A 27,687-nucleotide genomic window follows, 5' to 3' on the forward strand; every position below is an offset into this window, starting at 1 on the left:
GAACTCGTGCTATTTATAGCCTTTGAAAACTGGAGAGTCACTTATGAGCCAATTTGGATTCATTTGCAATGAGAAAGAATTGAAGGTGCTCAAAAAAGCTGTGCCTGTGCTGTGATTAAGACATTTTGGCTGAAAACCACGAGGTTGGCAGTCAGAACCTACCAGGTGTACTGCAGGAGAAAAGGAGACTTCTGTAAACTTTCACGGCTTTGGGGACCCTGTGGGACAGTGCGCAGCCTTACAGGGGGTCACTTTGGGTTGGAATAAACTCAACAGCAGTGGGTAAAATATTTAATGTTGTTATTGTGTACCATCAAGTCAGATACAACTCATAGCTGAACCTCTAGCAGGTTTTCAGAGGCAGTAAGTCCCATGAGAGGAGATTGCCCATCCTCTTCCTACAGAGCACCTAGTGGATTCAAACTATGTGCCTTCGGAATTGCAGCACAATTTTTTACTACTAACATTATTTTATAGACCAAAAATAATGAACAAAATCCACCAGGCACATACATACATATATCTACCATGGAATGGTTGTTGTTTGTGATATTGCTGTTGTTGGTAATGTTTGTGATGTTGTTGTTTAGTACCTCAACAAACAGAAGTACTGAAACCCCTAATTTTGCTTTGTTGTCTGGGTGGCACAAATGGTTAAGTGTGTGACTACTGTTGGGAACGTTAGCATCTACCCAGGGATGCCTGGGAAGACAGGTCTGTTGATCTGTTTCCAAAAGAAAACCTGATGCAACAATTCTACTCTGAACCCATGGGTCACCCAAGCCAGATTGGATTCAAGAGTAGCTAGCAGGAAATTCTGCATAATTCTAGGCACAGTTTTGATAGGTGGGAAATTGTTTCTTTGTTGTTAGGTATTGTCATGTTGAGTTCAACTCATAGCAACCCTGTGAACAAAAGATCTGAACCCTTTTCTATCCTATCCTTTGCTCATACTTCCTGACACAAGATCCCATTGTAACAGTTACCTCATCAATCTACTTGGTTGAGGGTCTTCTTCTCCTTCACCAACCCTCAACTCTTCCCAGCATCATGTCCCTCTCCAAGGAGTAGCCTCTCCTAGCAACAATGCCTGAAGTATGTGAGGTGAAGCCTCACCATTCTTGCCTCTAAAGAGCACTCCAACTGGACCCTCTCCAGGACAGGTTTGTTCTTTTGGCTATCCATAGGATGTTCAGTGCTCTTCCCCAATACTATAGCTAAAAGCATCAATTCTTCTTCTGTCATCCTTATTCACTGTCCAGCTCTCAAATATAGCAAGTGATCAGAAAGACTGTAGCCTGAATCGAACACACCATAGTCCTTAATAATTTGGAGAGGCCCTTACCTGCAGACTTTCCCAGTGCAATGCATCTCCTGATTTCCCGATTGCTGCTACTTAGAGTCTTAATTGAGGATCCAAGTTACCTTATATTTATGCCTAATCATTAATTATATGGAAAGTTATTTCTCTTCTTGTTTTTGCACAACTGTGTCCTCCCGTTGAAATTTATAGCCTTAGAAATTCAATGGAAGGTCATTATGAATTAGAGTCAGCTCAATAGCAATGGGTTTTTAATAAATATTTTTTTACTTTGTTTCTTTGAAAAACATTCATGAAAAAAGATATGTTAATTGCTGTTTTCTAGCTTACATTTTGTCCTTTTGGTGAGGCAGGGATTTAGAGTCTCTTAGGTTTGTCAGACATTTTCAGCTTCTGCAGGATTTCTTGCTACTTCAGAGAGAGGCTCAGGTGGCAGCTTGAGCCAATAGAGAAGCCCACACCAGTCTGTTTCTCCAGCCAAGATGGGACACCAAGGGTAGGAAGGAAAAGTGATGTGATTACTTATGTCCTTGTGCAATACAAAACTAACAAAAACCACACCAGACTGATTAGAGAGAGCTCACCATAAGTCATTATTGGTATTGCCTGATAGGATTTTTAAATACATAGGATTGAAGTAATTTTTAAACTAGATTGTAAGGAGAAGATCTAACCCTGGTGAACACAGCTGTGTTTCTATAACTTGTCATGAGGAGGATAAATTCTTATTTAGTTGAAATTACCATAAATGCCTTGTAGAGGGCCATTTGGATTCACTCTGGCTTTTACCCTGCCCCTTTAAATCACAGTTACCTTCATACTTCTCTGTACTGTTTCAGAAGTTTTTGGTATTTGTTTTCACAGTTTGATTTTTGTCAGCGGTCATGGTTTTCTGCCTTGAGAGGCACGCACTGGACCGTGTGTAGTTCTCTCAGCACGTAAACAGACTTCTGTAAAAAGAACACAGATCGTAAGAAATATGAGAGAGGTGTGGGATTATTTGATTTTTGAATTATTTATGTAATCACTCAACTCTGCAGATGGAAGCGCTAGCGGTTTTTTGGGGTCAGGGACCGAGCCAGATCCCATGAATGTTGGTTAGAAATGAGAGCTCAGAATCCACCTGAGGAGAAACATGGTGTTGTAGGATGTGAGAGAAGACACACGCTATCTGTCAGCTCACATCCCATGGACCTGGAACAGCCACAGAGGGAATAACGGGGATGAGACTGGAATATAGATTGGGCTCGTTCACTCGACCTTGCAGGACTAATCTCTGAGTCCCTGATCTTGGAAGCTTCTAAACCTTTGTGAAAATAAGAGGATACTGAGCAAGATAAACGTAAGTGTTCAAAAGGGGAAGGAGAGAAGGGAAACAGGAAAAATTATTGGGATAACAGAGGCCAGTGGGTGGGGTGAAATAATGAGAAAATCCAATGGGGACTTGAAAAGGTGGGGTGAGAATAGGCATAGAGCAATGGTAATTAATGATATAGAATATAATGTATATGGGTGATTGTATAAAACGCAATGTACGAAATTCAGTGTATTATATGCATACCAATAAAACAATTATAAAATAAGAACATTGGACAATAAAGAAACAAGTTTTAAAAAAACACCCCAAAACAAACAAACAAAAAAAAAAAAACCAAAGCTTATGGCTTTCAAACTTGAGACATAAACTTCAGTAACATTCCATACCACAATTTATATGTGATTTTGGCATTTGCATAATGAATTTCTGCCCAGCACACTAGTCAGGTATGAATGTTAAATAAAATCCTTCCAAAGAAGATTTTATCTTCATAAAAAGTTTAAGCTGCACTAAAGGTATTGGGGGAAAAAAAATAAGGTCCTAGAAGTCACTGGGGTACCAGCTGACATGTTTCAAATGACAGGTGTAGCCCTGAAGTGCTCACCAGTCTATGCCAGGAAATATGGAGGACTGGAATGACTGACTGAATAGATTTATGTTTGTTCCCATTCCCAAGAAAAGTGATCCAACAGAATGTGGAAGTTAGTGAATGATATCATAAATATCACATGCAAGCAAAATGCTGCTGAAAATCATTTAAAAAATGGCTACAACAATACATAGATAGGGAACTTCCGGAAGTTCAAGCAGGATTTAGAAGAGGCCATGGCACCAGGGATATCATTGATGATGTCAGGTGGATGGATCCTGGCTGAAAACAATGAATCCCAGAAGAATGACTATTTGTGCTTTATTGAGTATGCAGATGTATTTGACTGTGTGTATCGTAACAAGTTATGGCTAACATTAAGAAGAATGGGAATCCCAGAACAGTTCACTGCGCTTATGTGAAACCTTTACCTAGTCCAAGAGGCTTTTGTATGAACACAGCAAGAGAATACTGAATGGTAGTCTGCTGTAGCGTGCGCCCCAGCAAGGTGGTTTCCCCAGCTGTTCAGCCGTCTGCTGCCCAGCTTTGCATCGCCTGAGGCAGACTTTGTCGACCACGGCCTCCATGCACCTTGCACCTCCCCGGGACACCCCCCCCCCCATGATGAAGAAACACAAGAAGTCCTTCAACCAGAGCCTGGCCGAATGGAAGCTCTTCATCTGTAACTCCAACACCAGACAGTTCCTAGGGCGCACCTCCAAGATTTGGGGTTTGGTCTTGCTCTTCTGCCTCGTTTTCTATGGCTGCTTGGCTGCTCTCTTCACATTCACAATGTAGGTCATGCTCCAGACTGAATGATGAAGTTCCCAGGTACTGTGACCAGATTCACAGTCCAGGACTTACGGTTTTTCTAAAACCAGTGACCACATTGGGATATTCATTCTATGAAGGATACATTAAAGACCTTGACCATTTTCCAAAGTCATATCATCCAGAAGAACAGAAGAACGTCACAGTGTGTCCTGAAAGAATACTTTTTTGAACAGAAGGGCCCTATTTATTCTGTGTGTCAGTTTCCTCTGGATTTACTTAAACACTACATGCAGTGGCTCGAATGATCTTACCTATGGCTATTCTAAAGGAAATCCTTGTATTCTTGTGAAAATGAACCGAATAATTGGATTAAAGCCTAAAGAAGAACCGAAGATAATATGTACTTCAAAGAATGAACAGATGTCACAAGTATCAACATACTCTTCTGCGGGAAATATAGACTTAAAATACTTTCCATATTATTGGAAAAAATTACATGTGGGGTATCTGCAGCCAATTGTTGCCATCCAGGCATTCGTAAATCCTCTTTAACGTTACCAAGAAAGAAGCCACATTTGACTGCAAGATCGAGGGGGCATCCAATCTGAAAAACCAGAATGATCGTGACAAATCTTTAGGATGGGTTATATTCGAAATCACACTGAATGCATAGTCTGAGTGGGCTGTCTGTACGGGGTAAATGTTGTGTTATCTGTCCCCACTTTGCATCAGCTGGACTTGCCATTCTAGAGTTATGAGACCACCTTGGAGAAAGGTGGGTGGTACGTGACACTGGGGTGACACCTTCATGTGCTTCCAGATCCTAATGTCTGATGTCCTCTGAAATAACTGCCTGTTGCCTTTGCTGCCCTTTGAACCAGTGTACAGAAGCCATACTGTTGTTGTTGTTGTTGTTATGTGCCGTCGAGTCGCTTGCGACTCATAGCGAACCTATGTACAACAGCCCAAAACTCTGCTCTGTCCTGTGCCAATCGCACTGTCTCTGACACTCCCATCCCGATTATCCCAGTCACTGAATCAATCTACCTTGTAGAGGGCCTTCCCCTCCTGCGCTGTCCCTCCACCCTCCCAAATATAATGTCCTTCTCCAAGGGCCGGTCTCTCCTCACAACATGTCCAAAGTATGTCCTTGCCTCCAAGGAGCCACCCGATTTAACCCTTTCCAGGATGAATCTGTTTGTTTTCCTAGCAGTCCATGGTATTCTCAGTACTCTTCTGCAGCACCACAGCTCAAAGGCATCAATTCTCCTTCTATCCTCCTTGGTCATTGTCCAACTCGCTGATGCATAACAAGTGATTGCAAAGACCATGGCCTGTGAGAAAGGTAGGGACAACACTTACACTAAAGTTAACTCCATAATAAGGGATATACCTTTAACTTGCTGGTCTGTCTCATACTTCTCTAAATCTGAACATTCACATTAAGACAGACTAGGAAGAAGGATTGGCCATCCACTTCTGACATAGCAGGCCTCTGAAAACCCTATGTACAGAAGCCATATTAGGGACTGGGAAATAACCTGATTAAGATCAGTATGATGGGGGTCTTTTCCTTTTTTTGTGTGGTTTAACTTCCAAGTGTCTAAAGCTTAATGTGCTGTGCTATGTAAATATTGTATGGATTTAACACTGGTTAACTGTCCTTTGATGCCAACACAATTTTTAGGGATAAAACTATAAAAGAAATGACCAACATCAAGTGACTTTATAGATGATGGGGGGGGAAAAAAAGAATACTTAATGGTTTAAAATTAGGAAAGGTGTGTGTCAAAGTTGTATCCTTTCTCCACCTATTCAGTCTTTATGCTGAGCAAATAATTCATGAAGCTGGACTCTATGAAGAAGAATAGGGCATCAGGATTCGAGGAAGACTCATCTATGAGGAGAAATTGAGGCACTTGCTGCAAATAGTTAAACACCACAGCCTTCAATGTGGATTTAACCTCGATGTTGAGAAGACATAGGCAACATCACAATAGATGGAAAAAAGATTGAGACTGTCAATAACTTCATCTTACTTGGAACCATAATCAACACCCTTAGTACCAGCAGTCAAGCGATCAGGAGACATATTGCCCTAGGAAAATCTGTAGTCAGGGACCTCTCAAAATTATTGAAGAGCAATGATGTCAGTGCACACCCAATTCATGGTATTTTCCGTCACTTGCTGTGCATCTCAGTGAGAGATGGACAGTGAATTGGGATGACAGAAGAAGAATTGACACCTTTGACTATTGTTGGAGAAGAGTGCTGAAGATCCTGTGGACTTCCAAAAAGAATAAACAAATGTCTTAGGGATGAGATGGCACCCAGAGTGCTCCTAGAGGCAAAGGTGATGAAGCTTTGTCTTTGAGCATTTTTCTAGGAGAAGTTATTCCTTGGAGAGGTGCATCATGCTTGGAAAGGTGGAGGGATGCTGAAAGAGAAGAAGACCCTCAACCAGGTGGATTGACACAGTGATTGCAGCAATGGGCTTGAAGGTATCAGAGACTGTGAGGATAACACAGGACAGGACAGAATTCAGATCTTTCATCGGATCACTATGAGTTGTATTCGACCTGATGGCTCCTAACTTGTTTATCTGGCACACACCATCCAAAGTAAAAGAATTTAGTATCTGAAGTGACTTGGGAATGAAGATTTTCCTGAGAGTATCTAGCTTCCCTCCAGTTGCATGTTCTGAGTCTTTCGCTTCTATGTCCAGATAAATAACCAATGAAGTTTACACACAAACCTTCCCTGAAAAGAATCTTTGTGGCTAAGGAGACTCTCTATATAGACACCTCCAAACAAACAAACAAAACCCTCTTTGTCATCAAGTTGGAACCAACTCATAGCTGATCGTTGAGCAGGTTTTCAGGAGGCCATAAGTCATCCAGAAAGAGATTTCCCATCTTTCTCCCTTGGAACTGCTGATGGATTTGAACTCTAGAAAAGTGCTGCCTTTGGGTTAGCAGTGCAACTCCCCAGGGACTATGCCACCACCAATTCCTAGGAAGATATCAGGAGATGCATTTGTACCAGGCATATGTTCTTCTTATTAATTCAAATTATACTGACCATTGCCATGTGAACTAAGAAAAGAAAGTCACTAGGTTTCTAATGTCTGCACCAAGTTTCTAAAAATAATGGAAAATAATTTGGCAAGAATAGAAAACAGTTGGAGGGTGTTTCACATCAGCATGCATTTCAAAACAGGAGTCCCTTCTCCCTATATGCTTTCAGTAACTGGAGGCCTTTGTCCAGGGAAAAGTTCCAAGAGATGGAATCAAAGACGAAATCTTTTCTGATGCCTTCCAATGAATTATGGTTGAACTATGGCTGACCATGAGAGCTAATGGACAGATTATGTTACAGGAAGTAACCGGGCACTTTGGCGTTCCTTTTTTTCTTCACAATCACCTTCTCTTAAGGGACCAAGGACTTCTGCCCTGAAATACAGAGTACTAAGCTTATTAACTCTGTGATCAAGAGCCAAATTAGATTCATTCACAGCTGGGGCAATAACAATTTGAAACTCTGCTTTCTCTGTAATGCTTTGAAGTAACAAAGACGAAAACAGCACCATCTCTTCAGAACCTCTTTCCGTCTTTTATAAAAAAACCTTGTTTATCAGATGTGGTATCAGTTAGCAAGTGACTGGAAATAGTTGTTTATCTGTGGACCTAGTTTTTTGGCTAAATATTACCCACGAGAAGAAATTAACCATTTACTTGGAGATAAGCTATGGTTGGTTAGTGCTATAAAACTAGAGATTGTGCAGTCTTATGATTTCACGCCTACCCGTCCTCACCCCTCTGCTTCCATTACAGCGTTGCACAAATTGGTGGGTAGAGGGAAGAGATAAAGTCAATGGGAAAGATCCTTGGGGGACCTGAAAAGATGGGGTATTGATGAAAATAGTTCAATGGTGATTAATTTTATAAACTATAATGCATGGGAATGCTTGTATGAAACACAATGTGAATGAAGAAGTATACAAAATTTGTAAGCAAACCAATATAAAATAAAAACTTTAAAAGAAAAACAACTATAAAGATTTGCTATTGAAAGGGATCTAATGGTTCAGCAATCAGTAGTACCAGCCAAGAAGTAAATGAAAGTTCCTATAAACAAATATTAGACTGTGGCCCCTGGAAAGCTACACAGATATGGAAAACACATTGCACCTTCATTGAGATCATTTGGCTAATTGTCAGTGATGTGTACTGACAAACATATCCAGATATAAGTAAATACATTGAACCAAAACTGTGTTTTGTTCAAGTGGGTTGGTTTGGTTTTGTGGGTTTTTTGGATTGTTTGTTGGTGATTTGTTTTGTTCATTTTGTTTTATTTTGCTTTCCCTCCAATTTAACGTTGATTATTCTCTAGGTTGCTTTTTTGGGCCTAGTCTTACTTATGTAAGAAATGACAGAATTTAATATGCCTTGCAAAGAAAGTTTTCAGACTCCATTAAATAATGCAAATTGGGGAACTCTACAATTTATTAGTGTTAGGTTTTTAATAAGTTTATTCTCAGAGCTGTCGGATCATCAGTCTTCATTCAAAGTTCTTAATTTATCTCTTCAATGGGAAACTTTCCAGGAATAACTAATCTAACATTCAAGCCAAAAATGTCACTGGCTGCAGTGACAGACAGACGGAATTGTATGTTCTAGTGAATTAATCATGTAAGCTGACGTTGTACAGCTAAGCTGGCAATCGGAAACCTTGGCGAGGTTGAACAGCGTCTTTTGCAAAATGGTCTTTTCTGACAAACCATTTGCATACTTTCAAAAAAAAGCTTACTTTTGATTATTCTGCTTTAAATCTTACAAGCTCTTCTAAAACCACATCTTTAAAAATTATTCATATATTGTCTATTTAAAAACTGCTAATGAAACTATTTTAATGTATTCAATCAAGAAAATTGCCTAAAATGCGTTGTATAATTTTTTTCACAATGGTATTTATAAAAATAAGTTAATTAAAATGTTCATAAGAATATTGTTTGGCTTTAGGATTAAATAATCTGTCTTAAATTCTTCAGATATGTACTTAGCTAAATAGAATCGGCCCATGGAGGTATACCACTTTTTTCCAGGTTGTAGGACAAATTATTTTGTGTATGTAGACTTACAAAATACTCTGTTTAGTTGTACTTCCAGAAAAGTAGGCATCACCCCCTCCATGGTGAAATCTCATTGGAGATGAAGTGGTTTCATGACTATGTAGAAGCTGTCTTCTTTCTCTCATTTTCTAAGATAGCCTTCACTCTTATCCTGCTTCTGAGTGTGAACCTACTTGGGAGAACTCACACTTCTTCAATGGTACTATAACCAGGCCCATTCACATGTACAGAGTTTGTGACTTTTTTTTTTCTTTTTTAATTAGGATGTTTTTGTTGTGGGCTGTCAAGATGGAACCGACTCAGCTGACTCAGCTGACCCTCCTGTGGGTTTTCAGAGGCTGTTAGTCACGTGGGAGAAAATTACCTTCTTTCTCTCATGGAGAAGCTCGTTTTTCAAGCCACGTGCCTTTGAGATTGCAGCACAGCTTCTTACCATTAGGCCACCAGAGCTCCCTGATTGTGGGACATTGTCACAGTCAGCTCTGTGAAATGTCAGAACCAAGGTCTTCGAGGCAAAGTGAAAAATCAAAATTCTATCCGGATTTTAATTCTGAGTGCAAGATGCTGCCTCCTCATTCATTTCTCTTTGATAACATACTTAATTGGTTCCATGTGGGCAAAGCAATTTATCCTGAGATGATGATTTCAGCCAGTGGGATATGCACACTCAGCCATCTGTGAGGGAAAACGGTTGGCTCCTGTGGATCAAGTGCTTTAAGTGTTTGTAGCTGTCAAATAGGCCAGGTAATTTGACAAATTAACCAGGGCTTCATAATGCCTCATTCTGTTTTGACACCCTGCTGAGAATGTGTATTTATACTCCAGAACCAGAACCAACCATTTAAACAAGATCCCTAAAACTTGCTTGGAGATCTAGAAGACCAACCCGGATGTCTTACATGCTTGCCTAGGCCACTCACGAGAACCAGAACCTGCACGTGTTGACCACATGACCCCAGCAACCTGGTACCAAAGACCACAAAAGGGAGTTTGGGGTATTTGAGCATGTGCCCCAAAAGCCCCACAAGAGAGTGTAAGCTTGCATACATTTTTAATAATGAAGAATCTTATCTATCATCCACAAAGACCCTTAGCCATATCTGACCATAGAGAATTAGTCCATTGAAGCATATATAAATATTCTCATTTCCATAGATGAGAAATGATCGGACATAAAATACTTTTCTTCAAACTAATGTTTATGCTGTTGTTCTGGTAGTGGTGTACCATCGAGTTGGAACCAACCCAAAAGCTGACCCTCCGGTGGATTTTCAGAGGCAGTTTATCACACAGGAGGAGATTACTCATTCTTCTCCCTCAGACAGCTGGTGGATTCGAACTTCATGCCTTCGGGATTGCAGTGCAGGTTCTTGCCACGAGGCCACCCGGGCTAGTAGGAAGCTGAGCTGCAATGCCAGAGGCACATAGTTCTAATCCATCAGCTGCTCCACAAGAGAAAGATGAGCAATCTGTTCCTGTTCATTTTTATTGCTGGAGGGTCAGCTGTGGGTCAGTTCTGACTCAGTGGTACCCAGCAACAACGTTTGTACTTATGCATGGATGTGTCTATATAAGGTGGTTCACAAGAGTATGGTAGTCCCTGATTTCCTTTATTTCTTAACGTTCCATTATTATTGACTTTTATCATCAATATTGTAAATTTTAACAGTGAACATTTGTGAGTTGACATTGAACACTTAGGAGAATGATAATGTCAGCAAATTCTGTGCTGCAGTGTTTTTATTTCATGTTACTAATAAAGCCAGCCAACCAAATCTATTGCTATCAAGTTGATTCTAACTTAGAGCAGCTCTAAAGGGCAGAGTAGAATTGTCCCACAGGGATTTCAAGGCTGTAAAGTTACACAGCTGACTGCTAAGTCCTTCTCCTTGGCACAGCTTTAGCGGAGTTGGACCACCAATAGTTTGGTTAGCAGCAACAATGCTTAACCACTTTGCCACCAGGTCTCCTTTACCAACTAGAATATGTACAACCCCGCACCCCAAACCAGTAGGTCTTAAGTGTAGCTTGCTGTAACTCAACTATGTCATTACGTGAGGGATTACCTATAAATGTTGGTAGAGAGAGATGTGTGTCATGGCTCTATCCTTTCTCCATATCTAGTCAATCTGTATGCTGAGAAAATCATTATCAAGAAGTTGGACGTTATGAAGAAGAATGTATGTGGCGTCAGGATCAAAGGAAGACCCATGCACCACCTGTGTTATGCAGATAGCACCACCTTCCTTGCTGAAAAGGAAGAGGACTTGAAATGCTTGTTGCAGAGCATCAGAAATCACAGACTCAGCGGGAGGGACTGTATAACAATGAAAGAATATTTCTTTTACTTTTCAAAGAGAAGAATGAACTGGAGGAGAGGGGTAGGCAGGGAGAAAAGTGCAACAATGAGTAAATGGAAATCCAAAATATCTGTAAATTTTCATTAAAATTAATAATAAAAATAGAACAAAAAATCACAGACTTCAATATGGATTATATTTCAACATCAAGAAAATGAAAAACATTTACCACTGGATTGATAGGCTATATCACAGTAGCTGGTGAAAAGGTTGTAGTTGTCAGTGATTTCATCTTACTTGGATCCATAGTCAACACCCTTAGTACCAGCAGTTGAAAAATTTAAAAAAAAATTCTTGCACTGGGAAAGTTTGCTGCCAAAATACTAAGGAGCAATGATGTTAGTCTAAAGATTAAGGGATGCCTAATCCAAGCGAGGAGCTAAAGTCAGAAAATCAAAAGGGCCAAACTCGTTCAGCATTTCTTAAGCTCAAGGAACTGAAGAACAAATTCAAACCTAGAGTTGCTATAATCAAGGATGCTTTAGGCAGAATATTAAATTATCCAGGAAGTATTAAAAGAAGATGGAAGGAATATACTGAGTCATTATATAGAAAGGAATTGGCAGATACAGAAGAATTTCATGAAACAACATATGAGCAAGAACCTGTGGTGATGAAAGAAGTTCAGGCTACTTTGAAGGAAATAGCAAAAAAAATAAGGCTCCAGGAATAGATGGTATACCAATTGACATATTTCAGCTAACAGATGCTGCCCTGGATGTGCTCACCAAGTTGTGCCAAGAAATCTGGAGAACAACCACTTGGCCAACTGACTGGAAGAGATCGATATTTGTTCCCATCCCAAAGAAAGGTGACCCATCAGAGTGTGGAAATTATAGAACAATCTCATTGATTTCACATGTAAGCAAAGTTCTATTGAAGATTATCCAAAAACGACTGGAACAGCACATCAGCAGAGAACTGCCAGAAGTCCAGGCTGGATTTAGAAGGGGTCATGGTACTAGGGATATAGTAGCTGATGTTAGATGGATCTTAGCTGAAAGCAGGGAAGACCAGAGGAATGTATATCTGTGCTTCATTGACTATGCAAAGGTGTTTGACTGTGTGGATCATAACAAACTGTGGATGACTCTGAGAAGAATGGGAATCCCAGAACATTTAATCGTGCTAATGCGAAACCTATACTTGGACCAAGAGGCAGTTGTCAGAACAGAGCAGGGTAACACTGCATGGTTCAAAATTGGAAAGGGTGTACGCCACCATGTGTCCTATCTCCATACCTTTTCAACCTGTGTGCAGAGCAGATTATCCAAGAGGCTGGGCTCTATGAGAAGTGTGGCATCAGGATTGGTGGAAGATCTATTAACAATCTGCGTCATGCAGATGACACAACCCTGCTTGCCAAGACTGAAAAGGACCTCATGCACTTGCTGCAGAGGGTCAAGGACCCTCAGTATGGACTGAGACTCAATGTCAAGAAGACAAAGATTCTCACCCCTGGACCAATTGGTAGCATCAGGATGGATGGTGAAGAGATTGAGATTGTTCACAGCTTGTTTGCTTGGCTCCACGGTCAACACTATTGGCACCAGCACCCAGGAAATAAAAAAAACATATTGCGATGGTAAAGTCTGCAGTCAGGGACCTCTCTAAAGTACTCAAGAGCAACGGTGTCTCTCTGGAGACTAAGATACGCCTGATACAGGCCATGGTATTTGCAATCACTTGTTATGCATCAAAGAGTTGGACAATGACTAGGGAGGACAGAAGGAGAGTGGATGCTTTTGAGCTGTGGTGCTGGAGAAGGGTACTGAATGTACCCTGGACTGCCAGGAAAACAAACAGATTTGTCTTGGAGAGGATTAAACCAAGCTACTCCTTGAAGGCAAGGATTCTGGGGCTTCGTCTGACATACTTTGGACATGTGGTAAGGAGAGACAGGTCCTTGGAGAGAGACATCATGCTTGGTAGGGTGGAGGGACAGCGCAGGAGGGGACGACCCTCTTTGAGGTGGATTGATTCAGTGACTGGGGTAATCGGGATGAGTGTGTCAGAGGCAATGTAATTGGCACAGGATAGAGCAGGGTTTAGGGCTGTTGTACATAGGGTCTCTATGAGTCGCAAACGACTCAACGACACATAACAGCAACAACAACAATCCAAGCCCTGGCCTTTTTGATTGCTTACTATGCATCTGAAAGTTAGACAATGGTGACAGAAGATGAATTGATGTCTTTGAGTTGTGTTCTTGAGAATGAGTACTGAATATGCCATGGACTGCCAAAAAAAGAAACAGATAAACGTTGAAGCAAATGTGACCACTGTGTTCCTTGAAACAAAGATGGTGAAGCTTTGTCTCGTATTCTTTGGGCATGCTTTTAGGAGAAGCTGTCCTTCCAAAGGGCATCATGCTTGGAGAGGTGTGGGGTCAGTGAGAGAGAGGAAGACCCTCAACGAGGTGAATTGACAGAATAACTGCAGCAGTCTGGATGAGGCTGGCACAGGGCCCAGGATAGAAAAGGCTTCAGATCTGTCATAAGGTCACGAGGGGTCATACACTATGAGTTGTATTCTACAGTACCTAGTAACAGCCTATAAATTATTGGAAATTCAAAGATGCCTTTAATTATTGAAATTTTATTAAGATAATTATAAATTCACATACGCAATTGTGAGAAATAATACTGAGATGTATATACGTTATCTTTACTAATGACATTTTTAAAATACTTTAATGTCCCAGTCTGGTTATTCAAATCAGTCCACTTTTCTGATTCAGGTTATTCCACCTTTATCTGTACTCATTTGTGTGTATGTATGTTGTGGGTGTATATTCAGTTATATTACTTTGTCTCATCTGTGTATCCCTACTATAGTTAAGATATTAAACAAAGATTATTTTTACTGCCCTTACCTTCACTCCCCACTCTCGCTGTCATCTTTAATCTCTGGCAACCACTATAATCTGTTCTTCATTTCTAAAATTTGTAAAGTATCATGTGAGTGGAATCTTGTTCCAGGTAGCCTTTTGGGATTGGCTTTTTTAAAATCCAAACTTAATTTCTGATGATTCATCAAAGTTATTCCATGTATCAACTATCCATGTTCTTTGTGTGTTCTACTCCATTAGTGTGTGGATACCACAGTATAGCCTATGAAAGAACATCTGTAGTGTTTCTAGATTTGGGCTACTATGAATAAGCTACCATGAACACTGTATGGATATTGTTATGAACATATATTTTAAATTTTTTTAGATAAATGTCTGAGAGTGTAATTGTTGGGTCATGTGAGAATTGCATGCTTAATCTTGCAAGAAGTTTCCAAACAGTTTTGGAAATCCCAAACAGTCTTGGGACTCTTTCAAGGAAAACAAAAATGTCTAACTTCATAGTCCATAGTTCTCTGTACAACTTTCCAAGATTAATTTTTTTTCTTTCTCTTGGTCCTCTTTGTAGCCACACCATATCCTGGTGGATTTAAATGTTTCACCTGTGAAAAGGCAGCCGACAATTATGAATGCAACCGATGGGCTCCTGACATCTACTGTCCTCGAGGTAAAGTCCCAGTACATGGGTTGAGGTCTCTGAGCTATCTGTGAGTGAGTGGCTCCATTGACTTTGGTGCATGTATAGAGTGAGGTATAGAGGAAGATCCCGGATGAGATGGATTGATACAGTAACTGGGGCAGTGAGAGATAGGTGTGTCAGAGTCAGTGAGACTGGCTCAGGACAGGGCAGGCTTCAGATCTGTTGTACATAGGATTGCTCTGAGTTGCAGATGACTCAATGGCACATAACAATAACAACAACAAAGAGTGATGTGTTCAGTCTTAACCACTATTCTTGCCTACAGTTATAAATAGTAGATCTTTAAAAACACTAGAATAATTTACCATCAAAGACCCTTAGAAATTGCACCCTATCTCATGAGACATCTTTGAAGCTCCAAAGGAGGTAAGGGATACTTCCTGCCCCCAGGCTCAGCCAAATGTGGAGCAAGAAAACAACAGCCAGCCTGTTGTCTATTCTCATTTGAAGCACTAGTCATTACACAGTAACCTCCTTCATATACATTGTAAATGCATGTTCATATAAAGAATCTATTCATCAGTTAATATTGTGGCGACTCTTGTCCTGAAATTGCATGAAAGCTGGCATTCTGAATGTCATCATTGCACAAATAAAATCCCTGAACTCTTTAAACTGTTGAGTTCTCTTTGAAGGATGAGATAGATACCCATTTGAAGCATGAAATTTTGACCCAAATGTCCAAGTTACAATGAAGAGCTTCTTTTAAACATCTTTCAAATCCCATCAAATGAAAAATAAATCCAAAACACCAGTTATTTTTAGCGACAGAGATAACTATTAATTGGTTGAATCATTTGATGAGGCAAAGCAAGAATGGAGCATTCTGTTGACAACTGATTGAGCAGCTAGTTGAGTGAGTTTACTACTGATCTAATACAGTGTTCACTCATCTCAGTGCTGTCAAGTCAAAACCAATTCAGAGCTGACCTTCCACTGGGTGCTGATATGGTGAATCACATAGGAGTAGATTTCCTATCTGTCTCCCTTGGAGACTCTGGTAAATTCAACAAAGGCACCATCTTTGAGTGGTTAGTGCAACTCCTTACAAATTACACCATTACTTTCAACATAGTGTGAGACTTCTTACACTCAACCCATCCTGATGACGTTGTTTTTCTGATGATGGGTTGGAAATTTGGAAAGCAAGGCAACCACAATCAAAAGGCAGATCAGCCAGGATAACGAATACTGTTTAAGCATAGTAGAACGTTTCAGAACCACTGGAGCCTGGAGCCTGTCTATGTACCATCATCCTGGTTACTGTCAAGTTGGTCCAACTAATGGTAGCACACGTGTGTTAGAGTTGAACTATTTTCCATAAAATTTTTAGTGGCTGATTTTCCTTTTAGTACATTCATCACCAGCTCTTTAATCTGTGCTACCTCTGGGTGCACTTGAACGAGGAACCTTTATTTAGCGGTCAGTGATCACACAGACCAGTGAGTGATGTTGTGCCCTGCATAGAGGTGCCTTGAAAGAGTTCTCAAACATCAGCATGATTTTAATTTCTTGACTTATTGAAGTGTAACTTGGCTCAGCAAATCTGTGATGAAGCCTGATAATTTGTAGTTCTAGAAGGTTTCCAGATTGCAGTAATGCTGCTGGTCTAGAGACCACATGGGGAGATTGCATGTCAGTAACTTGGCCCAAGTATGCTTATAGTTACCTTGTATATTGAATAACCAACACCAAATTGACTACACTTAATACAGACTAAGCTCTAGCTCAGTCTGTATCATCAAGTAGTGGGTCCTGCATTCATATTATTAAACCTTCACCATGACTCTTCACCAGTAATATAGGGTGACAACCACTGAGGCCTCCTCATCCACTAATAGAAAGTGAATTTTGGAAACCATATCTAGATTCCTGTTTTTTAATTGTAGGTCAAAAGTGCTAATAGTGTCCTAAAAGAGCATTGTTGTTGTTGTTACATGCTGTCGAGTCGTTTGCGACTCATAGCGACCCTATGTACAACAGCCCTAAACCCTGCTCTATCCTGTGCCAATCGCATTGCCTCTGACACACCCATCCTGATTATCCCAGTCACTGAATCAATCCACCTCATAGAGGGTCGTCCCCTCCTGCGCTGTCCCTCTACCCTACCAAGCATGATGTCCCTCTCCAAGGACCTGTCTCTCCTTACCACATGTCCAAAGTATGTCAGACGAAGCCCCAGAATCCTTGCCTCCAAGGAGCAACCTGGTTTAATCCTCTCTACGATGAATCTGTTTGTTTTCTTGGCAGTCCAGGGTACATTCAATACTCTTCTCCAGCACCACAGCTCAAAGGCGTCAATTCTCCTTCTGTCCTCCCTAGTCATTGTCCAACTCTCTGATGCATAACAAGTGATTGCAAAGGCCATGGCCTGTATCAGGCGCACCTTAGTCTCCAGAGAGACACCGTTGCTCTTGAGTACTTTAGAGAGGTCCCTAACTGCAGACTTTACCATCCCAATACATTTTTTGATTTCCTGGGTGCTGGTGCCAAGAGTGTTGACTGTGGAGCCGAGCAAACTGAAGCTGTGAACAATCACAATCTCTTCGCCATCCATCCTGATGCTACCGATTGCATTAAGAAGAGAAAAATGAGACACTTAAAGGGACTGAATCCCAAGCTAGACATCCTGCCATCTCGGTAATCAAAGAATGGGTCTAGTCCTCTGTGCCTCCTCAAGTCACCAGCTGATTTCTGGATGAGTCAGTATTTTTTGACATTACCACTGTAACACAACTGTTTGGATTGGCTGCAATCAACTAGTTACACCACAGCCTCTCAAGTTTGCACGTTGAAATCACTTGGTAAGTAGAGCTACTAAGCTCTAGGCCCACTCCTGAAGACTCATATCTAGTTCATATTTAATATGGCTTGGCATTAAAAGCTCAAGTGTTTCCAGTTTGCAGCACAATTTGAGAAAAACTAGATTGAACATTGACTGAAGAAATAAGAAACACTGGTGGCCTAGTGGTTAAAGGCCTTGGCTGCTTACTTCAAGGTCAGCTGTTCAAATCCCTCAGTTATTCCAAAAAAGGCAGATGAAGTACCCTACTTCTAGGGAATGTTTCAGTTTTTGCTGCTCATGAGTCAAAATTGACTTAGCAGCCATTTTAGTAGAAAAGCAATTATTTGCATGGATATTAAAAATCTTTAGACTTGTGACTGTTGGGACAGAGCTAAAAATTACCTGTTGAAACTCTTGTTATTGTTTTAAAAGTGGCTGTGCTTCTCTTAGAGTTGATTTAGGGAGCTGTGGCGGTAGTCTTTAGAGAGTTGCACTGCTTACTCAGAGACAACACCTCTCTGGCTGTTCAAATCCACTGGTGGCTCTTCAGGAGAAAGCTAGACAACTCCTCCTATTCTGTTCTATAGCCTCTAAACTCTGCGAGAGGTCAGCTATGCATTGGCAGTCATTGAGTGTTGACTTAGCTCTGCGGTAGGGTAGCAGAGGAAAAGGAGATGTGGACTGATGCTGTCTCTGAATCTGTATCTCACAGAGGCTCATTCCAAGTTGTGGATGGATGTTGTGCAATGGCATCCCCGATGACAAAGGTGAAAGGGGTGACCGGTAGCACTCGGACTGGAGCACTCTGAGGGAGATGGAGAAAATCACTATGCTTTCTTTTGAAGTCAAAATCAACCCTTTAGGGCCATGAAACTATTCTGTGGAGTTCTGTGATGATACTGTTGTTTTGTAAAAAGCCATGGATGTCAAAAAGATCCCTAATGACATTATAGCCTGTCTTACTACTGGGAGTTCTAAAGGCCTAGTCCACAGAGACTTGAGCTGTTAACCCAAAGACCACACTTCTCTGGCAGTTTGAATCTACCAGAGGTTTCACGGGAGAAACATGGGCAATCTGCTCTTGTATGATTTATAGTCTCCGAAAACCTGCTGAGGGACCAACTATGAGTCAGCTTTGACTTCATTGCAGTGAATTTACATTCTGACTGGAAGGCAATGAGTTTATTGTTTTTAGATGCCACATGGGAGTTGGTGCCACTCGTAGCTAGTCTATATACAAGCTAATGAAATACAGCCCTTTCCTGCTCACCCTCCCTGCTCTGCTCACCCTCCCTGCTGTGTTTATATCTGTTGTTGCAGTCTCTGCTTTAGTCTGTCTGGTTGAAGGTTTGCTACTCTATCATTGGTGCTCTCCTTCAAGCCTTATGTCCTTCTCCAGGACTGACCCCACCTAATAACATGCCCAAAGTATGTGAGAGAAAATCTCACCATCCTTGTAAGGAGCACTTTGACTATACTTAATCCAACACAACTTTGTTTTTTTCCTTCTGAAAGTCCACTATATATTCTGTATTCTTCACCAGGATCATAATTCAATGGCATTAAATCTTCTTTGGTCTTTTTTATTTATTACTCGCCTTTCTCATCCAATTGTAAAGACCGTGGCTTGGATCAGACACACCTTAGTCGTTAATGTCATATCTTTGCTATTTAGTATTCTAAAGAGGTCCTTGGCCACAAATTTCCCAATGGTATATTGGGAAATTTTGTTTTCTTGACTGCTTGCTTCTATGAGTGCTGATTGTAGATCCAAATAAAATACAATCCTTGGCAGAATAATTTTTTTCTTCATGATGATATTTATTAGTCCAGTTGTAAAATTTTTTGTTTTCTAAGTACTGAGGCAGAACAGATCACTTGGGAGGATGGGCTTTCTGAGAAAGAATGTGGTATCAGGATTGGAGGAAGACTCATTAACAATCTACCTTATGCAGATGACACAGAAATTTGAAACATAATTGCATTGGCAGGTCTTGCTTGTTTAATGTTTGGATATTATCCTATCACTGACAGTATTATACTTCAGAAGAGAGCTTGAAATGTTCCTTTTGATTCAACAACATTCTCCAATTTGTCATTCCTGGTTTGGTAGACCAAATGATTGTGTCACGTACAATGTCCACTGTTGTTGTTAATTAATTGCCATTGAGTCAAGCATGACTCCTAGTGACCCTGTGAACAAAAGACCTGACTATAACTATCGTTGTTTCTCTGTTCATAGAGTTTCCAGAGGCATAGGGTTTAGTAAGTGGATGCCACTCCTGCTTCCAAAAAATGGCCACTACTAGACTAGTTTTGCTCACTCATGCCCAGGATAATTATCATTATCCATTTCATTTCATTCTGGACAACTACGATTTTTGCTAGATTCATATTCCATACATTCCATGTTCCAGGTATTAGTGGATGTTTGCAGCTGTTTCTCCTCATGTTGAGTCACATTGCACCAGCAAATGAAAATCTTTCATTGGATAAATCTTTAACTACATCCATGTAATTGAGGCTAGGTTTTTGAGGAGGTAGTTCTTTCACAGTTGTATTTCAGGTGCCTGCCAAACTGAGGACCTCATCTTCTGGCATTCTATCAGACGAGGCCCCTTCACCACCCCTCATAGGGCCTATTATTTCAGAAGCTGATTGCAAGGTCTGCTTCCTAGTCTGTCATGGTGTGGACATCCAGCTAAAACTTGTCTACTGTAAAGGACCCTGCTGATCATTGAAATTGTGGTGTCATATTTTCCAGCATCATAGCAATACACAAGACATTTTAGTTGATAATGTATCACTGTGTACGGTCATCATGAAAGATGCTAATATTAGAAGCAGTGTGCGTGGTGAGAGAGTTATATGAGAATTCTGTACTCTCTCCAAAGGGTCCTGGTTGCACAAAGCATTTGGCTGCTAAACAAAAAAGGTGAGCACATTGAATTTACCAGTTCTGTGGGGGAAGAGGAGGTGGTCTGCCTCAGTTAAGATATACAGCCTTGGAAAATCTCTGGACACCTCTCTGTCCTGCAGCGTCCCTGAGTCTCAGTCGACTCAGTGGCAGTGGGTTGTACTTTCTGCACAATTTTCCCATAAACCTAAAACTGTTAGAAAACGTGAATCTGTAAAAACCTAGCCTTTCAAAGCACAGACCCTTAAAAGTAAAACCAACCAGATCAGGCCCTTTGGGGGATTATACAGAGAAATTTGAGAGTCTGCTTTCTGCTCTACAGGAACATGCAGTTAAGCTGGGTAGATAAGATCTGAACATATCAAATGTCAAAACTAATAGGGCAAAGAGAAGTCTCAAATAAGACAGGGCATTAATTGCTGTTGGAGTTTAGCAGAAGAAGGGCTATTATGAATTGAAGCAGTGAACCTTATTGTCTATGTCTTAGAATCTGCATGGGCATATTCCAAGATATGGATAGGCATGTCTACTCTAAGTTTAGTAGATACTCCCTCTCAATGGTGGAACTCAATATCAGCAGTAAAAACAGGGCCAAGATTCACTATGGAACAGACCACTAATTATTCTTGCTCAAATTGAAGATCAAGAAAATTAAAACAAGTCCATGAGAACCAAAATACAACCTTGAATATATCCCTCCTGAATATAAAAACAATCTCAAGAATAGATTTGATTCATTGCACACTAATGACCAAAACCCAGAAGAGTTGTGAGATGGCTAGGATATCATCCAGGAAGAAAGCAAAAGGACATTACAAAGATCGGGAAGAAAGAAAAGAGCAAGACTGGTATCGAAAGAGACTCTGGAAACTGCACTAAAATATCCAGAAGTCAAAACAAAGGGATAATATGCTGAAGTAAGAGAGAGGAATAGATTTCAAAAGGCAGCTTAAGATGACAAGGCAAAGTATTATATAATGAAATGTATAAAATACTAGAGTTAGAAAAGGGGGGAAACACACCTGGCATTTCTCAGACTTAAAGCTTTGAAGAACAAACTCAAGCCTTGGCTTGCTATACTGAAGAAGTCTGTGGGCAAAATCTTGAATGATAAAAAAACCAAACAAAAAACCCTAAGAAAATGGAAGAGACACTGTACTAAAAAGTAGTCGACACTGAACTATTTCATAAAGTAGCATATGATCAAGAACTAATAGTAATGAAGGACAGTGTTAACACTGTCCTGAAGGCATTGGCAAAAATTAAGGTCCCAGGAACCAATAGATGACCAATTGAGGTGTTTCTACAAACAGATACAGCCCTAGGCGTGTTCACCAGTCTCCGCCAACAGACATGGAAGACGGCTGCTTGGCCAGCTGACTGCAAGAGATCCACTTTTGTTCCCATCCCAAAGCCAGGTGATCCAATATAGTGTGGAAGTTATTGGACAGTATCATTAATATCACATAAAAATGAAATCATGCTAAAATTGTTCCAAAATTACTAACAATGCATTGGGTGGGAACTGTCAGAAATTCCAGCTTGATTCCAAAAAAGTCATGGTAGGTTAGATATTATTGCTGATGTCATGTGTATTTTGGCTGAAAGCAGAGAATAACAGAAAGAGGTTTTCTTGTGTTCTATTGACTATATAGACTGTGAACACTTCTTTTTAGTACAGTGACTTCCATTTTCTTTTCTTTTTTATCATTCAATATGGCTGTATGGATCATAACAAATTATTGATAATGTTGAAAAGATGAGAATCCCAGGACCCTTAATTATGCTCATTGGAAGCCTACACATAGATCAACAAACAGAAAAAGGGAATACTGCATGGATTAAAATCAGGAAAAGTCTGTGTCAGGATTGTATCCTTTCTGTATACCTACTCATTCTGTATGCAGAGCATATCATTTGAGAAACTGGAGTATATGAAGAAGAATGTAGCATCAAGATTGGAGGAATTCTTCTCAACACCTTGTTTTATGCAGATGGCACAGTTCTGCTTGCAGAAAGTGAAGATTTGAAGCAGATGCTGCACAAGATCAAAGACTGCAGCCTTCAATATGGTTTATATCTATCTTAACACCAAGAAAACAAAAATTCTAACCTCTGGACCAATGGGCAACATCAAGATAGATGGAGAAAAGATTGAAGTTATCAACAGTTTTATTTTGTTTGGATCCACAATCAAATCCAGGATAACAGCAGTCAGGAAACTGTAAGGAGTAGTTGCACTGGGAAAATAATGCTGCCAAAGACCTCTTCAGCGGATTATGGAGCAACAATGTCATTTTAAAGACTAAGGTGTGCCTTATCCAAGACATGATAATTTTTTATTGCTTCTTACCCACCTGGAAGTTAGACAAAGAATAAAGAGGAACAAAAATGAATTGATGCTTTAGAATCACAGTGTTGGAGAGTATATATAAAATAAAAATATTACGTATTCTATTATATCATGTATAATATATATGATATAGATATATATCTCAAAGACAACTTATTTCCAAATGAGATTATAACCACAGAAGAATCTATATCCTATAAAAAAACCTATTTAAAAAAAAAACCCAAAACAAATAAGTCATAGAGGAAATGCAAGCAGAGTGCTCCTTAGACATGTGGATGGTGAAATCATGTCAGATTACTTGTGCTTGTTATCAAAAGGGTTCAATCTTTGGGAAAAGACATCATGCTGAGAAGGAACAGGATCAATCAAAGTGAGGATGCCCTTCACTGAAGTGGATTTACACAATAGCTGTCCCAGTGAACTTGAGCCTAGTAGACACCATGAGGATGGCACAGGATAGGTCAAGGTGCAGGTCTACTGTTCATGGGGTTGTCATGAGTCATCGTGGACTCAATGGCACTTAACAACAATCACAGTTTCCAAAGTGGTTGTACCAGTTCACACTCTCACCAGCGGTGCAAGAAAGTGACAGTTGCACTGTAAAGTTCCCAGCCCTTGGCGTTGACTGAAACGACAGAAGCTAGAAGGTAGTAGAATGTATTTAAAAATAGAATGCATGGACAGAAACCAGCTACCACCCTACCCCCAGTCTCACTTCTCTGTCTTTCCCATGTCTTCTGGTTGCTGTGATAGCTCTGAACCGTTGGGTTTTGCCCCCAAGCCCTTAAAAACTGACAAACACTTCTGCTTGTTCCCTCAGCCTCTCCACCTGTGCTATGAATCAACAAATGCCTCCAAGGGAAAACTGATATCCAATGTCAGACTCGCCTCAGTGGGTTTTTCTTTCTCAGTACTTTAGTCGTCAAATCCTGCCTGCCTGGGTAGTTCTCCTGTGCTTTCCCCTTTTTTTGAGTTTCTTTTCACTTAATCTTCCTGTCTTAATTTTATTTTACTGTATCTTACTGAAATAAAAACAATGGCTACAGTAATGTGTTCAAGTGAGTCAGGTATGAGAAGGATGACGCAGGACCAGACAGGGTTCTGCTCTGTTTTTCATAAGCTCACTATCAGTCGTAGTCAACTCAATGACACTTAACTACAACATGTCTTAGAAAGAGAGCTCCGGTGGCTTAGTGGTAAAAAGTTGCACTGCCAACACAAAAGCACAGGGTTCAAATCCACCAGCAACTCTGCAGGGGAAATATAGACAATCTTCTCCCATGTGATTTACTTCTTCTTAAAATCTGCGAGAAGGTCAGCTGAGTTGATTCTGACTCTATGGTAAATAACAGCATGTTTTTAGTAGAGAGGCCCTGATAGTACAGTATATAAAGTATTGGGCTGCTTAATAAAAGGTCAACAGCTCAAATCCACCAGCCACCCACCAGCCACTACGGGAGGGAGGAAGATGGGCAGTCTCTTCCTGTAAAGATTTTGCCAGTTCAGATAGCTAGTGGAAGGTCTCTCTGAGTCCGAATCAACTCGCTGTGAGTGGATCTGAGCAAGCTAACTCCTCTCAGCTGACTTTGGAATTACTAGAGCTAATCTTTAATTATAAATTTCCCAGACATTTTTAAACAAAAATTTCTACCACCAGCCTTTATGGGCTTTTTTTTTTTCCTTTTTATTCATTCATTGTTGCACTTTTTCCTCTCTCTCCCTTCCTCCTTCCCCAAGTCCAATTTGCAATGCATCTCTTATTCCAGATTGCCATCATACATATGTTGTAATGCCTAATCATATATTCATTTCAGATAGTTCATCCCCTCAGCTGTTCCAATGCAGTGTTCATTATATATCCACTTTTTTCTTATTCTCCCTTTATGTCAGTCCTACTTTATAACCACAATATTATGCAATATTTATCTTTTGTGAATGAAATATTTCACACAGCATAATGTCTTCCAGGCTCACTTATGCAGTGTAATGTTTTATGCGTTAATTGCTTTTCAATGCTGCATGATATTCTCTTGTATGAATGTGCCATAGTTTTTCTGTCCATTCATTTATTAATGGGCAGTTGGGCTGCACCCATCTCTTTGCTATTGTGCATAACTTAGCAATAAGCGTGGGTGTGTATACATCTCTTTGAGTCACAGCTCTGGATTCTTTAGGGTTTATTACTAGTAGTGGAATTGCTAAGTAAAATTGTATTTCTATTTCTGACTTTTTGAGAGGTACCAGACCACTTCCCATGTATGAAATGTTTTTATGTATCTGAGACCATCTGATTTACTTGACTTCTCACTTCACTTTTTGTATTTGCTATTTTTACAGTTGCCTGCTAGGAAGGCCCCATTTGATGCTTTTGACTTGCCCCTCCCCCCCTTTTTTTTAATCACTGTTCACTGTAAACATCCTGTTTATCCTCATCCCTGTACAAAAGAGTACACACTTGAACCTTAATGTAAAGAGAGGCTCTGGCATCGTAGTCCGTAGCAAATTTCACGCTAATCAAAAAGATTGAGTCTCTGGTGGTTTGACTCGCCAGAAGCTCCGTAGCAGAAAGATTCTTCTCCTGTTTGGATTAATAGTCTTGGAAACCTGGTGGAGGGTGACCCTGAGGCTGACCTGCCTCGATGGCATTAAGTCTGAGTTATTAACCTAAGGGGTCACCAACTTAGATCTACCCATCAGCAGCAATGAGGAAAGGGCTGATGGATCGCTGCCTAATGAACTGTGAATTCCTGTGAATTCACAGAGTCACTGAGTCAGGATCCACTCAGCAGCTACACGTTTGAATTTTTAGTTTTACCTCCCCCCATTTTCCTTTTCATAAGCACATTACTTTTAAAATTTCAGTTCTTTACTGTCAAAGAAAGGTTCTATCTTTGAATGTGCATCTATCCTTCAACTCAACTCATTCCCACTGAGTTGGAACCTACTAATACCTGACCCTCCAGCTGGTTTTCAGTGGTTTTTAATTGCACAGAGGAGATTGCCCATTGTTCTTCCTTGGACAAGCTGGTAGATTCAAACCACAAACCTCTGGGTTTGCAGCACAGCTCCTTACCCACTAGGCCACCAGAGCTCCCCAGTAGAGCTACTTTTCATAAGAGTTCATGATTTTTTTTTTAAACCTGGAAGTTTTCTCAAAAAGTGCTGACTGCAGCATAAAGGAGAGTAATTGTGACTCAGTCAGGTGTGATGAGTATTTATTTATGTTTCATCTCTGTCTTGAGGAATTTTGAGGCAAGAAAAGAAAAGTCTTTTTAAGGGTCTTTGGAGAGCAATTGATAGGGCTGGTAGGGCCAAGAGGTTAATCTGATGCCTGAAGACCAGAGACCATGTGATAATTACTAATTAGTATAAGTCTTCAATAATTCAGTTTTCCTGCAATTTGTAGTTCATCCTTTTCAACTGTTTTCTTTTATCTTGGGTTCTTTTTAGTTCACTTTAATTTCTTTTGAATTTTTTATTATGGTATAACATAGAACAGTAACATCATGATGAAGTTTCAACAAACTTAACCTGCCTACATAACCAGCATTCTGATTTTTTTCTTAAAAAAAAAAAGACCATCTTCGGGGAGCTCTGGTGGCCTAGTGGCAAGAAGCTGCACTGCAATCCCAGAGGCATGCAGTTCAAATCCACCAGATGCTCTGCTGGGGAAGGAGGGATCTCCTTCAGATCTGATTTGACCAGTCAGATCTGATTTGACGGTACACACACAGAAAATAATAAAATAAAAAAAAAACATTTAAAAAAATACCATCTTCAGCAGCTTAGATGTCCCTAACCAAGGGTTACTGTCCTGACTTCCAATAAATTACTTTTGTTCCTTCTTCATGGAAAGCATATGCTCTTCCATCTCAGTTCTTACACTTACTCTTTTGGAGATTCACCTGTTTTGCTGGATCTAATTGTAATTCATTTTTATTGGTAGAAATATATACTATTATGTACTTTCTATATTATTTTCTGAGTTACTGAATGCTACTATAACAGAAATACTACAAGGGGATGGTTTTAGCAAACAAATATGCTCTTAGTTGGGATGCTAGAAGTCTAAACCCAGTGTGCTAATTCTAGGGAAAAGCTTTCTTCTCTCTTTATCAATTCTAGAAGAAGCTCCAGTCTCATCAGCTTCTGTTTGTTGATTCCTTAGAGATTTCCTTGTGTCTTGTCTTCTGTTTTAGCACATCTGGCCTTTGCTGGTTCCTTTAGTCTCTTTTATGTCTCAGTAGAAATTGACTCAAAATACACCCTAGGCTAATCAATCTCACTTCATTAACATACTAAAGACATCCCATTCCCAAATGAGATTGTTGTTGTTGTGATTGCAAGTATTGTTGCTATTATCATTATTACATGCCTTCAAGTGTGACTCATAGCTGATCTTCTAGCAGATTTTCAGAGGCAGCAAATGACATGGGGCAGATTGTTCGTTTACCCTCCTCAGAGCAGCTAATAGATTTGAACTGTCTTCCCTTAAGTTGGCAGTGCAACTCTTTACCCACCGAGTCACCCAAGCATGTTGTTGTTGTTGTTATGTGCCATCGAGTCGTTTCCGACTCATAGT

General features: G+C 40.2%; 1 protein-coding gene and 1 pseudogene across 1 annotated transcript in view; both read left to right on the forward strand.

The window, feature by feature from the left end:
- LOC102847375 (ly6/PLAUR domain-containing protein 6-like) overlaps positions 1–27,687 on the forward strand; it is a 45,679-nt gene that overhangs the window by 4,059 nt on the left and 13,933 nt on the right. Inside the window, exon 2 of the mRNA XM_006880765.1 lies at positions 14,916–15,014. Coding sequence (XP_006880827.1) covers positions 14,916–15,014 — 99 coding nt within the window. The remainder of the gene's footprint in view (positions 1–14,915; positions 15,015–27,687) is intronic.
- LOC102846973 lies at positions 3,850–4,675 on the forward strand (annotated as a pseudogene).

Source organism: Elephantulus edwardii, unplaced genomic scaffold (assembly GCF_000299155.1).
Source record: "Elephantulus edwardii isolate Elephantulus edwardi_28Jun2011 unplaced genomic scaffold, EleEdw1.0 scaffold00010, whole genome shotgun sequence".
Lineage (NCBI taxonomy): Eukaryota > Metazoa > Chordata > Mammalia > Macroscelidea > Macroscelididae > Elephantulus > Elephantulus edwardii.